Source organism: Ixodes scapularis, unplaced genomic scaffold, assembly GCF_016920785.2.
Source record: "Ixodes scapularis isolate PalLabHiFi unplaced genomic scaffold, ASM1692078v2 PGA_scaffold9__187_contigs__length_104089568, whole genome shotgun sequence".
In the NCBI taxonomy this organism is placed as follows: Eukaryota; Metazoa; Arthropoda; class Arachnida; order Ixodida; family Ixodidae; genus Ixodes; species Ixodes scapularis.
In genome coordinates this window covers 3,530,248-3,545,026 of record NW_024609884.1, presented here as the reverse complement: position 1 = coordinate 3,545,026, position 14,779 = coordinate 3,530,248, and the positions used below count along the sequence as shown (strand labels likewise).

At 47.3% G+C, this 14,779-nt stretch overlaps 1 protein-coding gene across 2 annotated transcripts in view; it reads left to right on the top strand.

Moving 5' to 3' along the window:
• LOC8032069 (aminopeptidase NAALADL1-like) overlaps positions 1-14,779 on the top strand; it is a 32,680-nt gene that overhangs the window by 14,911 nt on the left and 2,990 nt on the right. Inside the window, exons 7-13 of one of the 2 annotated variants that reach the window (XM_042287171.1) lie at positions 1,750-1,813; positions 2,160-2,224; positions 2,580-2,668; positions 6,135-6,216; positions 8,983-9,241; positions 10,977-11,058; positions 11,806-11,901. In XM_042287171.1, the coding sequence (XP_042143105.1) occupies positions 1,750-1,813; positions 2,160-2,224; positions 2,580-2,668; positions 6,135-6,216; positions 8,983-9,241; positions 10,977-11,058; positions 11,806-11,901 (737 nt within the window). Of the gene's footprint in view, positions 1-1,749; positions 1,814-2,159; positions 2,225-2,579; positions 2,669-6,134; positions 6,217-8,982; positions 9,242-10,976; positions 11,059-11,805; positions 11,902-14,779 lie in introns of those variants that run through there. The other variant, XM_040219548.3, reaches the window with a different exon arrangement.

The window sequence follows — 14,779 nt, the reverse complement described above, 5'->3', positions numbered from 1 at the left end:
TGTTTTTCCTAAAGATGTTTTCAGTGTTTATTTTTCCCCTGTTTTTGTTGGTTTAACAACGTTCTCCGGCATGTAACCCACTTTTTCTTTGTTCTTTTATGTTTTTTTCAGCGAGTACCCCCACCTTGTGTAATGCCCGTAAGGGCCTTCAAGGTTTAATAAATCATGATGATGATGATGATATACCCTTTTCCTGTCTGCAAACATGAACTGCCTCCTGCGTCCCAAGCGACTTCCGGTCGCACCGTCTTTGCAAGCCTGTTGGGCTTGCTTTTGTAACCAGTGCTAGAAAGTATAAATGCTACACGGACAACAAAGTTGGAGATTTAACGAGGGCCTTCGGTTGTACAATATCACATTTTGGAGGAGGCAAGTTCGTTTACAAGAATACTCGAAACATTTTAACAGATCTCGCACTACTTCGTTCTTTTGGCGCTCACCTGGAGACTAGGTGGTTAAACGTTTCATCTACATTTCAAGCAGAGGTGTTAATGTGGCCTTTGTTCATTCTTTTTATAAACCGGAAGTTTTCTGGAACGTCAAAAACTGCAGCACCACCTGGTGGCATTTGCCATAAACATAGTCTATAGTGCAGTGAGCAATCGTTGCAGGTGATACCACAGCTTCGCTGTCCGACCACCTACACAGCGTGTTATTGGAGCCCCAACTGTTCTTTATATCGTCCGTAGTTTCCGCAGTACTGCGCCCAACTAGTGAGCTGTTTTAGCGCGGAGCAGATAAATAGGCGAAGAAAGGTCATGTTCACATCCGTCACTTGAGTCCGCCGCGAAAAAAATTGACTCGTATTCTTAACTGGCTTCGCTTTGGTTCTATGGTTCGGGTAAGCTAGTCTGTTTGTTATTTGAGGTGCCAAAGCCTGTGGCTGCGCTGCCTTGTTCGTCTTTGCCTGCATCAAAATTCGTCTCCGATCGCCCGAAGTTACAGCTTTTGTAACCGGCAGTCGCGTAAACTGCTCAAAGCTATCGACGCCTGAGATATGAGTTAGAAAGCGCGAAATGCGCTCAGGCAGTACAGACTGCCTAGCAGGTAGCTACCGAAGGATGAAAGCAGCAGTGATGGTGAACAATTTTGTAGATGCACCCCCCGCGCGTATACCTCTTCACACTCCGCCGAACGCAGCGTCTGCATCGCGCGGTCTGTACTGCCTGGTCGTCGTTCGTGTGTTCAAAGCTCATATCGCAGGCCATTGTACATGACCACCACGAGAGCACACTGGGGCTGGCGTGGAACCAAAGATAGTTGCTCTAGCTCGCTCGGCCCATGACGTTTGCACCACCAAGAGAAATAAAGGGCACCTAATCAAGAAATAAAGTGTACCTACCACGTGATGCGTAATCCATACGGCGTTTATTTGAGCTTAATATCAAACAAGCGATAAACTCGTATGCCCATGCGTTCAGCAGGTTAACTGTTTTCATCCGCTTGGCATTGTTAGCGCGCGTCACTGATGGTATTCAACTCGTTAGGCCTGACTGATTGATTCACGCTGTGAAGGTCCTTTCGGAAGCATGAGTGCATGAGCCAGCGCGTCTGGGAAGATTCGGTCAACAAACTGACATCATCAATTGCAGATTGAAACTTCCCTTCTGTGTCCCTCCGACACAACTTGACCGACGCTTCTCCGTTCATTTTGAACGTCTTTCTTCGGGCGAGCAGATCACCACCGACTCGTTCTTTGTTGTTGCTGTTGTTTTCTTATGTACTGATGTTTTTGTTCTGCCTTCCCAGGGGAACCGCCACAAGGTTTCCTCCAGGACAGTGGCCTACCTCAATTCTGACATCTGCAGCTCTGGTATGTCGCCAGAAAACTCTCGCAAGTTTTGATGACGTCACCAGCACTATCCAGAGGTTTAAACTGAACATTGCGCATCGTTTAAATTTAGTTTTCGGTCTGTTTATGTCGTTTGTGCATTCTAATGTATATAAAAATGTGAAGCCCTCCAGGCGCCGACTGCCGATGCATTCAAACAACGTTCGCAGTGCATTCATCGCTGTTTTGTTCCAAATACCGAAGATCGCCAACCCTCTATATATATATAACGATAACGGGCAGTCAAGGCTCGGCTAATACTTATTCCCCTCGGCTAGCTGATGGCTTGTGACCGCAAGTTGCATTCACGTCCTTTATTCCTCTTTAGGCTCAGAGTTTGCGGTGACAGCTTCTCCGGTCTACAGGTCGTCATTCATAAAGGCAACTCACTTGGTAAGTGCCCCGAAAGTATTGTTACCCCAGAAGACGAGAAGACATTCTAAATGCCGTGTACGCGTACGCCGTAAATAAGGCTAATTGAATACCGGATGCACGAAGGTAAAACGATCGCGATTATGCTACAAAACACGTCCCCCAGTGAGCACGAATTGACACAGTGTGAATGCTCGAACACAGCAGTTATAATGAAAGGCCACAGGATGAGTGGCCAAAGACTGGCCAGACAGTTAGCGCTGTCTGGGATAGTCTGTTGAAAAGTTACTTTCTCAACCTTTGAGGAGCCATTGGAACTACGTGGCCAGGGCATGCAGTGGATTTTTTTTTTTTTTAATATTTTTTTTCTTTCCAGGTACCTGATTTCCGGAATAGTTCTGTGACGTACTACAAAGCCTGGTCAGCCGACGTCAACTCCCAAAAGGATGAGTCTGGCAAACCGAAGTGAGCCCAACGTCCAGTTCCGCGCGATAGGCGCCGTTTGACCGAAGGTCGCTTTCATTAGGAGCATCGAGGCTCCGCTCAAATGGAACTAGTACTGGCCTTTAATAGTCTGCAAAGGCTAATAACGGAGTGCAATAACTTCGACCTCGGAAATGGTTAGTCATGCGGTCTGCTTGAAAAATCTAAAGAAACACATATCAAGATGACGTTTCCGGTTTTGCACACTGAGCACGATGTTTCGTGTGCCTGGTATCCCAGCGCAGATCGCGTTGATGGGGTTCTTGTAGCCTGCAGTCGAAACGGTTCGCGTTCGATGTGCTCTACAGGGCACTTTTGTTTAGAGCGCAGGCACTACCGAAACTTGAGTGTTTTTGTTTACGAAATCTCGCTGCTCCCGTTTCGTTGAGGCTATTCACATTCTTTGAATAGTCGGCTGCCGCCAAGTCGAGGCGATAGAGAAAGAATATTTACAAAATCCGGTATACAGAGTACCAATAAACAAATCTAGAATACGGGGGGGGGGGGGGGGGAGAGAATAGGGGGTAGTGCTTCTTAATACCTGATGGCTCTGGCTTTACACTGGACGATAAATTAGAAAAAGAACGTGTCTGACTAACTCGAAGTGACTCAAAACATCGCAAGTTTACGCGAATATCGGCCATCTTCGAGAGGCTGCCACTTTATTATTATCAAACTGAAGGCAATATGTAATTATAAAAGATACGAAGCGGTCAGGGGTATATGAAAAGGAGTAGTGGTGCCAGGACTCAACGGGGGTACTGCGGTTGAGACCAGAGGTTACATCAAGATTGGAAATTTGACAAAGGAGCATGGGCAGGTTAGCACTGGGGGCCAATGGGAACACACCAAATGAGCAGAGGCACATGGGCTGGTCCTGCTTTGAGAGTAGAGAGGCAATTCATAAATTGAAATTTTAACAAAGATTAACCGAAAGGGATAATACTCGGTGCCCACAAAAATTATGGACAAACCCAACCAGAAGCTGACTATTAAATACACGCACACTAGTGATGGGGCTGAGCAGGCCAGTTGAGTGATAAAAGGCATGAAAGATGTAGAAAGGGGAATCTGGGGGCAAAGATTGCAAGAAAAAACAGCTTTAACAATGTAAAGGTCACAAAAACATGACATGAGAAATGATAAGGTGTTTGATCATTCACGTGGCAGTTCTTTGCTGTTCGAGGCGAGAATGGGAGTGTTTAGGACAGAGACGTATGGGGCTAAATTTCAAGCCATAGACGCATTATGTGCCGTATACCATAGTAACAGTGAGACGCTAGAAAATTTGGTGTTGAAGTGCACGGGGCTTCGCGCTGCCCTCCCTGATGGGGTGACAGATCTGACGCGGGCGCTGGGTTTTGCTGACGATGATGGAAGAATAGACAAAATGATTACAGTCACAAAGATGAGGTTAGAAGATTAGTGAAAATTATCCAGGACAATTTTTAATGAAGTAAAACTAACTAACAGAGCTGGTGACGGGCGGGACAGGGGAAATTGGAACTCCCTCGCCTCTCAATGGACCCGGTGTTAGGTTGACGCCGTCAAGGTTTGACCAGAGGAAAATTGGCTACTTCCTCGCGGGGGAGAAGGCGAGGGGTGGTGTTTTCTTAGTTGTTTTCTTTTTCTATTTTTTTTCCCCGGTCTTGTAAAGGTTATCCTGGCGATATCCCACACGCCCTCGTGATAGTTAGAAAAGTGCAGAGGGGGCAAATTGCCTCAGAGAGGCGAGAGGAGGAATCATACCTTTGTTTTCTAGCTATAGGTGGCGCAAGCTACCGTCGATTATAAAGGGTATTCGCGACTTCAGCGAACTATAGGGGGCGCGCTGGTAAGACAAAATGGCGGGCGAAAGAATGTTGTTTCGTCGTTCAGCACGCGGACCACCATAAATTGCTTTCACTGCAGCGTAAAGTTGTTGCTACTTATAAAAGCAAAGCGATTTTTACACGGTAGAAACCTTCTTCTAGTCAGTGCGTAGGAATGACACGGCGGAAGCATAAAAATATTCACTGGAAACGATTTTTGTAACAACGCTGCCTACGAGAACCAAGCAGCGATAGCAGAAGACATAGTCGAAACGACCTCCTCTCTTGAGCTTCTCGGCGTTGCCACTACGCGGCGCCGATTTCGCTAAAGTCGCAAACAACCATTAGAATCCATCCATCCATCCACGTCCCTATCGGTGCGTGCGTATACCGGATACGCACGCACATGCATGGTTTCTGGTTGGCCCGTGGCTTTGGCTGGGCTCCATTGCGGGGTGAGTGGAACTACACTAACACGCTGTTCCCAAACCAGATGTGGGCACTGCGGGTGCACAGAAGCCAGATTAAGTGAAGCAGTTGCGCATGCGCCGGTAACAGCGCCACCGCAGCAACGCCTTCACGTTTCGAGACTGTTGGAGAGTTTTTCTCTTTTCTGTGTTACGTTCCCTGGAAGGCTGGTCAAACGACGTAATCGCACACAGAATTCAGCGCCGCACGCTCCCCCCCCCCCCCCCCCCCCCCCTCTTCGGACATCGCTCGCTGTTTGCCCTAATAAAAGTTGTTATATGCAGTATCTTGACAAAAATGCCGTCAACGAGGTTTACGCTAGCGACATCGATTGCTCGCGGGTTTTCAAAAGAAAACAGAAAAGCAGAAGCAAAGTATTCGGACAATATGAACACCTTGTTGTTTGCCATAGAAGTGAAGGACGCCGCTTGCGAGAGTCGGGATTATATCAGCGGACTCCTTTGTGTGCCAGTGCAATTTAAGGTGAAGGGGGTAAAGGGGTAGTGGAGCGATTTTATTATCGAAACAATTTACACTTCTATCTTTTTTATATCCTTTATCTTAGCACAAGTAACAAAAAACGCGTCACCTTGCCCCGAAAAACTGCTATTCCGCTGCGGAATTGCAAAAGGAAAAAACGAATCATTTGCCGATCTGCAGCCGCGTGTGGCGGTTATGGGAACTAGGGTGACACGTCTCCGGGGGGACACGCGGAAGTCAGCAAAACCTCTCCCCTTCCGCCAATACACTCGCCGTCAGCCCCGTGGCGAACCGTATTTTGTGTTCATCACTCGCCGTGACCTTCGACGATGCTAACCCTTCAAAAGTCGACAGTCGCGGAGGAAGCGGCTGAGATCTCTGAAGAGAGAACCCAACGGGAAACCAGGTGGTCCCCCTGGGTACTTCAATCGTAAGACCACGCGAGAGTTGAGAGGCACAATGGCCTTCAATTTTTTTTTCTTTTTTTTATTATTATTAAAAACTAGCGCACGCAAGAAAATGCGGTTTTCTGTTCTTCGTTTCATAAGTGACAGAGATTAATTCCCGCAGTGAATTTGCCAGAGTCCGAAAACCGTTGCATTGTTGGGAGACACGGGCGCTGGGTGAGGCACATAAGATCGCCATCCACGTCTCAGTGTGACACTTGACACAACGCCTGTGGTTCGCAGCTTGCCGCCACTAAGGAAGAGAGGCAGCTTCCTGCCCTTCGTGCACTACGCCGGCGTTCCCAGCCTCGACGTCGGCTTCCGGGTAGGTCAGCCTTCTGCGCCCTCTACGACAGGAGTACTGCCGCATCTGTCCTTCGGAACGGACCACCGTCCTTTTGGCGTGGATCGAAATTCGGGATGTTCTCACAGAGTGAAACCATAGGGCGAATCCGAGGCCCCTCATTGGCCTTTTTATAAGCGCGGCACAAACGCGTGTCTAACTGCCCTTCGGCTTCTTTTCTGACCCCACACGTTCCCCTGGTGCACCGGCCCGCGTCTAAGCGCGATCACTGTCACGGCGCTTTGAGCGCGCACGCGGTGTAGTTTTTGGAGGTAAACAACTGTTGTTTCCCTCCAATACCATCAGCCATCGTGTCGCCACCGTCGAGGGCGGTCGTCGCGGTCGGGTTACGTCGCGTCAAAGCCGCGTTTGTTTACGTATTTTACTGCACTCCTCGTGACGCAGAGTCCACTGCTCGGCTTACTGTCACGGGGCGTCTCAAACAACGCAAAAGATCACGGTCCTCTACTGCTTCCAAAAACGTGGGACGTTTAAACGGGTCGATCAGGGCCCTGGACTTGCCCCACGGTTTTACTCTGTGGGGAAATCCCGATACGCGTCCGGGCTTTCGGTTTGCCGCATCATTCGTGTGGTTTGAGCGAACTCCCCGGCATCGATTGGCAGTCGTTGCCTTCTTTACCAGCTAACACGGCACATTATGTTTCCACCAAGCGACATCCATTTACATGACCATCTTCAGTTTGGATCCTTCGGAACTTCAAAGTTCTTCTGAACCGCCTAGATCGCGGTGAACTGTCATTCCGCTGAAAGTGGTTCTCGCCTATCTCGGCGTTGCAGACGCAATCAACTTCCCATCTTGACTAAAGGCCCGTTCACACGATGCATTTTTCTCGCGCATCTAGTGTCGCGAAACGTAGTTTCACGAAATGGTTGCGTCGTCTGAACGAGTCCGAAAAGGATGCGCGCATCTAAAAAAGGTTGCGCGCACACCTCGCTTTTGGAGCGAGCTTTTGCTGAAACTTTGCCGAGTCCTGTCAATCACTCTGAGGGCGCCGCCAATGGCCACTCAGAAACGCTCTCACGTGGCCTTTGAGGGAGGAGCGAGCTGTTTGAGAAGACCACTGCACTGCCGGTGTTGTAGCCGAGCCAAATCCGAAAAAAAACCGAAACCACGAACAATGGAGACTGCCGGCGCTTCCGCAAGCACGTCCAGCACCACTGAAGGAAAAGTGAGTAGCATATCGGAAAAAAAATCTAGTGATGGACGAAGACGTAATTGGTGATGATGATAATTCGCGTCTATTTTTAGTCATAGTTAAGAAATAAAACCTTGAGACAAGGAAACAAAAAGGGACGTACACAGTACCGTCTCAAAACCAGCACAGCGTACAGCTCTCATTTACTTCCACAACAGTCTTCTTCTTTGTCAACCTCCATCCAAATTATACATATTCAACAGTAAATAAAGTAAATGGCAGTAAATGACAATTCAACAACTAGTAAATGACAATTTAAGAGTAAATTAAGTGAATGAAAGTAAACGACAGCTGTATGCTGTGCTGGTGTTAAGACGGTGGTGCGTGTGTCTCTTTTTTTTTTTTTCCTTGTCTTAAGGTTTTATTTCTTAATTATGATTGTTCATAAGCTCGCCTTCCTTTTTGTCTCTTAGAATGTGGCGGGAGATGGAGAACACGACGCTGAATGGCTAATGGTGATGATGATGATGTTGGCTTTCAACTGAAACGCCACTTTATGGTCAACACGCAAACTATTTTCGCGACTCTAAACGTCATCGTTGTTGCAGGTGAAGCGGTACGTGTGAACGAGCACATTTCGCGAAACCTGAGTATCGCGAAACAGTTGCGCGCCTAAAAGATGCATCGTGTGAACAGACCTTTATCCCCCCCGCTCTCTTGAAATTTTGTCGAAGTTTGTGTTACTTTATTGCCACAAAAATTACTTTTAGAGCCGCCATACACGTGCCAAGCACGCGCCGCGTGTGGAGCAGTGGGAAGCTATTTGCTTCGCCACTTTTTGTTTTAGAAGGTATCGTTTTGCCTAAAAGCAAATGGATAAGACTTACGTAGTAAGTTCTGTTAATAAAACTCGATAAAGAATGACCGGGGCTTAAATAACGTGATAGATTGCAAACATATCAAAATATCAGTGTGCGCAATAGATATATCCGCGATCCGAGAGGACACCAAATGACAGCAATGGCGCTGCTTTGAGTGATTCTCGAAAGGTGGGGTGCAAGGTGCAATCCAACCTCGTAGGAGAAGTGCATTACCGCCGGCAGCTGTCATCATCATCATCATCATCATCATCATCATCATCATTTATTGAACCTTGAAGGCCCTTACGGGCATTACACACATTACACCTGCTGAAAAATACATTATATAAAGGAACAAACAAAAAGTTGCTTACATGCTGGAAAACACTATTATATAAAGCAACAAAACAGGAAATAAACACTCGAAACATCTTTAAGGAAAAACAGCTGATTAAACAAAAATACACAAATAAAAGATTTCTATAAACACTAATTGACTTTGCTATTAGTGCGAATGCAGATGGATGGTCAGTTGGAATATGAATGTGTTATGATCTGTCTGGGTCACGATACTGATAGGCAGGCTATTCCAGTCTGTTATTGTTAATGGCAAGGTGCAGTTAAGAAACAAAACTGACGAGGCGAAAATTGGACGAACTTTACTGACGCTATCAATGCGAGGAAATATATGCGAGTTGTGACCGTCGTGTGTCCGCCGATGTCCCTCGCAGAACAACCTGAGCAAGAGCCTGTACTTCCCGGCGTACGGCACGGCCCTGGACACGCTGGTGCTGGCCGAGAAGTTTGTGGACCCGGGTTTCAAGGTTCACAGGATGTGCACCCAGCTGCTGGCCACGCTCATCCGCATGTGGTCGGACACGCCACTGCTGCCGTACGACCTGACCGAGCTCAAGGGCCAGCTCAACAGCCAGTTCGGGGCCATGAAGAAGACCTACGAGGCCACCATCAAGAAGTCCAACATCAGCTTCGGTGCGTTTCTCCGGGCACGGCGGCGAGTGCGAGGAGTACGCGCTGGGGCCCGCAGAATTCAAGACCGCCCGAGTCCCACTCCGGCTGCATGCTAAAGCTACAGGCGCAGGCTAGCCTGCATGCGCTCCTGAAGCTTTGAGAAGCGCATTTCTAGAGCGAGTGCTCGGTCTGCGGGAGAACATTTCAAAGCAGCGACCCCGTGATCTCGTGCTTGTGGCATTGGCTGCAGTCTCAGCTTAAGGGTGTGTAGAGCAATGAACCGAAACAACCGACACCGACAAGCCTGAAACACTTGCAGCACGTGCACGCGATGGTACCTTTGACAGACTTGCACTCGCTCGGGGTTCGCGAAGTAAGCACGAGTGATTGAAAGCCTGCCAAATGGGCCATCGCGTGCAAGCTGCAAGTGTTTGAGGCTTGTCAGAGTCAGTTGTTTCTCTTTGACAGCCGATGCTACAAGCGCAAGCGTGTGGCCCTGAACAGTGCTTGCACTGCACGAGCGCACGTTCTTGGCAGGGACGCTGAAAGCCTGGAGCTTGCGCTTGTAGCATCAAGTGCGTCAGGACTTAAGCTGAAACAAAGTATATAGTGGGCATTAGGCCTCTTGCACGACAAACGAACCGTTGACACAGACCGCGATGATTTTGAGATTCAACGAATAAAAGAAGGAACTATAGTTGGTGGTGAACACTATATAAGAAGCTCCACCTCCAGCACGCACTCCTTGCCTTCTGTCGTGCTTCGGCTGCGCGTGGTCGCCAGACGCTTTCGAAGGGAAAAAACTCACGCTCAACACGGAACTTCCACACTTTTTCGTCTATAAAATTCGCGAATATCTGTGCGCCATTTTTGCGAACAGCAAAACAATCACATTCCGATCCGAGTCTACTTTTATGACATGCCTCCTGCACGTTCGCGGCTGTTGCATGCTCATGTATGAGTCACTCATCAAAATGACTAATTGGAAAACCGTCAAGGCGAAACAAACTCCTTTTATAAGGAATGACGGACAGAAGGATCAGCGTATTGCAGTGCTGCTAACGGCTTAATGCCACAACGGACACCCTCGTTATGCAGGAGTCCCTTCGTTGGCCTTAAAATACGATACATGCAAATTTTTCTCTCGGTGAATATTATCAAATGCCGTATTTAGTAGTACGATCGATATTGCGGGAATACTGTAGTGAAGTCTCGTAGCCGTAAATATAGTATCGAATGAAATTAATACCCAACTAAAGTATCAATACGTATACATGTAGATGTGCTATACACAGCCGATTTCCCGATTTAAGTGCGCTTGAAAAAAAGAAAAAAACAAAAACAGGACGAATAAAACTTTTTAACGCCTAAAACTTAAAAAGCAACTCTCTACAGCATTGAAACATCACGTCAAGTATTTTGTACAAAACCTCAGTAATCTGCAGATCATTATTAACTACGAAATGCTAGGGCAGTATGGATATTTTAATGTTTTTTTGTTTTGTTTTTTTATCTCGTTTTAAACAAACTTCCAAGTCTATAAAACTTTGTTAAGGTTATTCAAAAATGGGGAAATTAACAATTTCCGTAATTACGTGCGTTTTTTTTTATTTTCAGTAATAAAAACAATCCCGCATCATAAGATAAGACAGAGTTGTTCAGCAGAGGCGCTTGGTTTTACGGACGACCTTCCTGACGCGCTAGGACTCGCACTGGATGAATGGTAACGCCTGCCTTCTGTTCAACTTTCTTCTAGAGGGCATCGGAAAGGCCTTGGCTAAATTCAGTACAGTGCTGGACAACTTCCTCGCGGACCTTGAACATATTAAAGTGCATAAGTAAGTCCCAGACTCTGTCCACAAACACACTTGCCAGGCTCCACGCTTCCAGTAAACCGTATTGCTGCAAGCCTGAACGGGTTGGAAGTGTGGCTTACTTTCTACTTAGTAGTACTGTCGCGGATAATATGTGCCAGTCCTTCATGCTTCTTTCGCGTACGTTTCTGAGAGAGCTGTACTCTGAACTAAGAATGGAATGGGAAGTTGGGGTGTCATGCTTCTTAGTATTTGACAAACTGAGAGACAATTGAGCTTGCGGGGATTGCAGACGCAGAAAAAGGCCGGGTCTTTCTGCGCACACGGGCTCGAGACTAAACCGCAATGTGACCCAACAGAGAGAAATTGCACGTGATACGCCCATCTGTCGCGTTCTGCGAACATAATTTGAAAGCGCAGAAGTCAAAAATGAAAAAGCAATGGACCTTTTGCAAAAAAAAAAAAAAAATCCCAAGAGTCCGCGAGCAAAGCGTAGAACGAATTCTAGAAATGTCCTTACCACGTGACACCGAAGAAAGAGGGTAGCGTAGTTTCTCGCCTGCCTTCGCCCGCGTATCTTCCGTCGCCTGCTACAGCCGATTATACACAGTCAGTTTGAGGCATTGCGTTTGGCGCCGCGGACAGCGCTGCACGTTTTGCAATGGTTGCCGATCACTCTCCAGGCCCCCTTCAGGGACCTCTGACGTGCGAAGTGTGGTGGGCGGGCTGTGGGTAGCCCCCGCGCTGAAATCTGTCCGTTCCTCTTCACAGTCCCCTGGACGTGAGACGTGCCAACGACAAGATGATGAACCTGGAACGATGTTTCGTTCAGGAAGTGGACGGCAGTGAGGATCAGGCAAGGCTCCGGTAGGTTGCTCGGCTGTGCCCACGCGTGCCACCCCCACCACGAGCGAACACAACTGCTTCGAAACGGGCTGCTATAGGGCACCGTTCAAGGGGGCCGACAGTGCTCGCCGGTCCATTGAACCGCCTCCATTTTGTCACCGGACCCCACGCTCTGGCGCCGTGACCACGTCACGAAGAATGCACGCGTGGCGGGTACAACGAGCACCTATAGCTTCCACCTCATTCTCAGCTCTCAGCTAGTGCTCGCGGGATATTTTTATGTTTTTCGTCCGCGTTCAACGGCAAAAGGCCCCGTTTTGGGAATACCAATGCATGGTTGATGAGGAAACAACTTTGAAAGGTAGCGAATGGCTAAATGTGTGTACGAGAATTGCAGATTAACCTTCTTCAGAGAGTTCTCTGCGCACACCCTGTCGAGCCATCATATCTTCAGACAAACATAAGAACACGTATACGATCTTTTTCGGGTGTATCACTTACGCTGGACACTGTATTCTCTGTACCCGGTTTGTCTCTTTCCTTTTGAAGAGAACCAAACCATAGCAGAACCGCAAGCTGGGCTTCCTTATTTATTTATTTATTAGTTTATTTATTTTATTTCCAATACCCTCAGGGTCCGAGGACGTTGCAGAGGGAAGTGGGTTACAAACAGTGGAAGATCAAAAACAACAATCCTAAGAATGCAAAAATACATGGTAATGAAATGCTAAAAGGTAACACTGTTAAGGCATTGTTTGAAAGCGAAGGAATCAGATATGGATGCCACAGACGCTGGAAGGTGGTTCCATAAAAGCGTGGTTTGGTGTATGAATGAGTTGTAAAACGTTGTAGTGTTACATGGAGGTATACCGATCCTGTGTGGATAATCGAGGCGTGATAATATGTAGAAAGGGGGTGTTACTAACTTGTCACGCAAAAGAGGATTATGATAGAACATTTTGTGAAACAGACACAAACGGGTAAGTTCTCGACGTGATGCAAGGTTAGGCAGGTTCAAACTAAATTTCATTGATGTTACGCTGGCAGTGCGGTGATAATAAGTAAGGATGAAACGAACAGATCTGTTCTGAATTGTTTCAAGAGCTCATGTCATGTCAATACGTTAAAACCAGAGTTCCAAATTGAAGAGGTGTATTCCAGCTTAGAGCATACGAGCGTTTTGTAAAGAAGCAGCTTTATTATGTTTAAAACGGGAAACAGCAGATGAGACAACGTGCATACGCCTGTATCTTCCTTGGACGCGTTGTGTCGGCGTTTAAAGGGGTACGGCAGGAAATACTAACGCCTATTTTATTGTCTAAATGTCAACCACGCTCTGGTCACACAACAGACACCAATTGTTGTTAGAAAAGACGTTATACAGGGTGTTTCGCGCAAGAGTTACAAAAATTGCCACAATCAGCGTATTCCAAGTAAAAAGATGCTTTTCTCGTGACCGCATTACTCGTGGTGGCGGACGTCAGAAAAGGCATGATACTTACTAATTAGTTCGCTAATGAATTGAAAATGACTAAATATTTTTTTAATTATTGAAAATAGACATATGGATCCAATTAGAAACTTCCTGGGCGTCATCGAAAACCACTAAATCAGTAATTTTCAGAAAGACTTTGAGCGCGTAAAAAGCGTAGTAGTGCACTAAAGTTACCACTCGTGGAGCAGGCCCAAGGCTAGTGGTTGAGGTAAGGCGCCCGCGCGATTTTTCCGTCTTTTATCAGAGTCCCAGCCTTGTACCACCTTTTTCGCAAGAGGGGTCCGAAACTTTATCATATAAACCCGCCTATAACCCCCTTTACAGGGAAAAGCCTGGCTGACTGGTATATCGCAAATTGGAGAAATGTAAAAATCAAAACAAAGGTGATTTCGGAACATGTAACCTGAAAGGCAGATTAAGCTTCTCCAGCAAAATCTCGACGCATTCCATTTCAGCGGAGCGAACGCTGGAAAGAAACCCCCAATCATGAAGTAACTGTAAGTGTGCAGAGGACTACGGAGGGGCATCGGGAATCGTGCTCCCCCTGGTGAGATCCAGGGGGGAAAGAGCCCCCCCCCCCCCCCCCCCCCGGGCCATGATCCTTACCGAGACACTGTTTACGTGCCATGTAACGAGCTTGCTCTCCAAGTGGACTTAGATCTTGTGGCGAACGACTCTATCAAACAAACACCTGTCAGAGAAATCACATTTCTTGCTGCAGGATAACATGTGTAATTGCCGCATCTGTAAACCTCCCTGACTGTACATACCTGCTTGACCAAAGTGTTTGCTTGCTTGAGCCTCTGTTCATTTTGAACACTGCTTTGTGCGTTGTCTTGTTAATGAGCGTTCGACCTGATATTCTGCAGCCGCAGGCTTCATTTCCATGTATTAAAGAAAAAAGATTTGTGGCCGAGTGGATTACTGCTTCAGAAGAACAGGGTAGTGTGGGTTCTACCCCCCCCCCCCCCCAACTTCGCAGCTGGCATAAGCATTTTGTTTTCAGATTTGTGCTCGCCGGTACATGCGCCATGGTACCGGCGATGAACACACGGCTACGCTTGCACGGTGATTGACATTGACACGGAGCGACGGACACATGGCGATTATATACGCTGTAAAATGTACCCCCTAAAAAAACTACTGATAACCCCCCCCCCCCCCCCCCCCCCCCCGGGAAAATGGAAAGTCTACGCCGCTGTGCAGGGGTGTTAAGTAAGAAAAGGACAACAGAGGGGAACACCTCAATCGCAACGACCACTGCATTCGCCCTGTTTTGTTCGGCAACAAATTCAGTGGTTTGTTGCCGAACTACCTATGCCTGACTACCTGGCACAACTTCCGTTTCAAGCATGTTTCCTAATTTTTAGTCAGCATTCTTTGATCGTTAGAGTGAATTAGGTC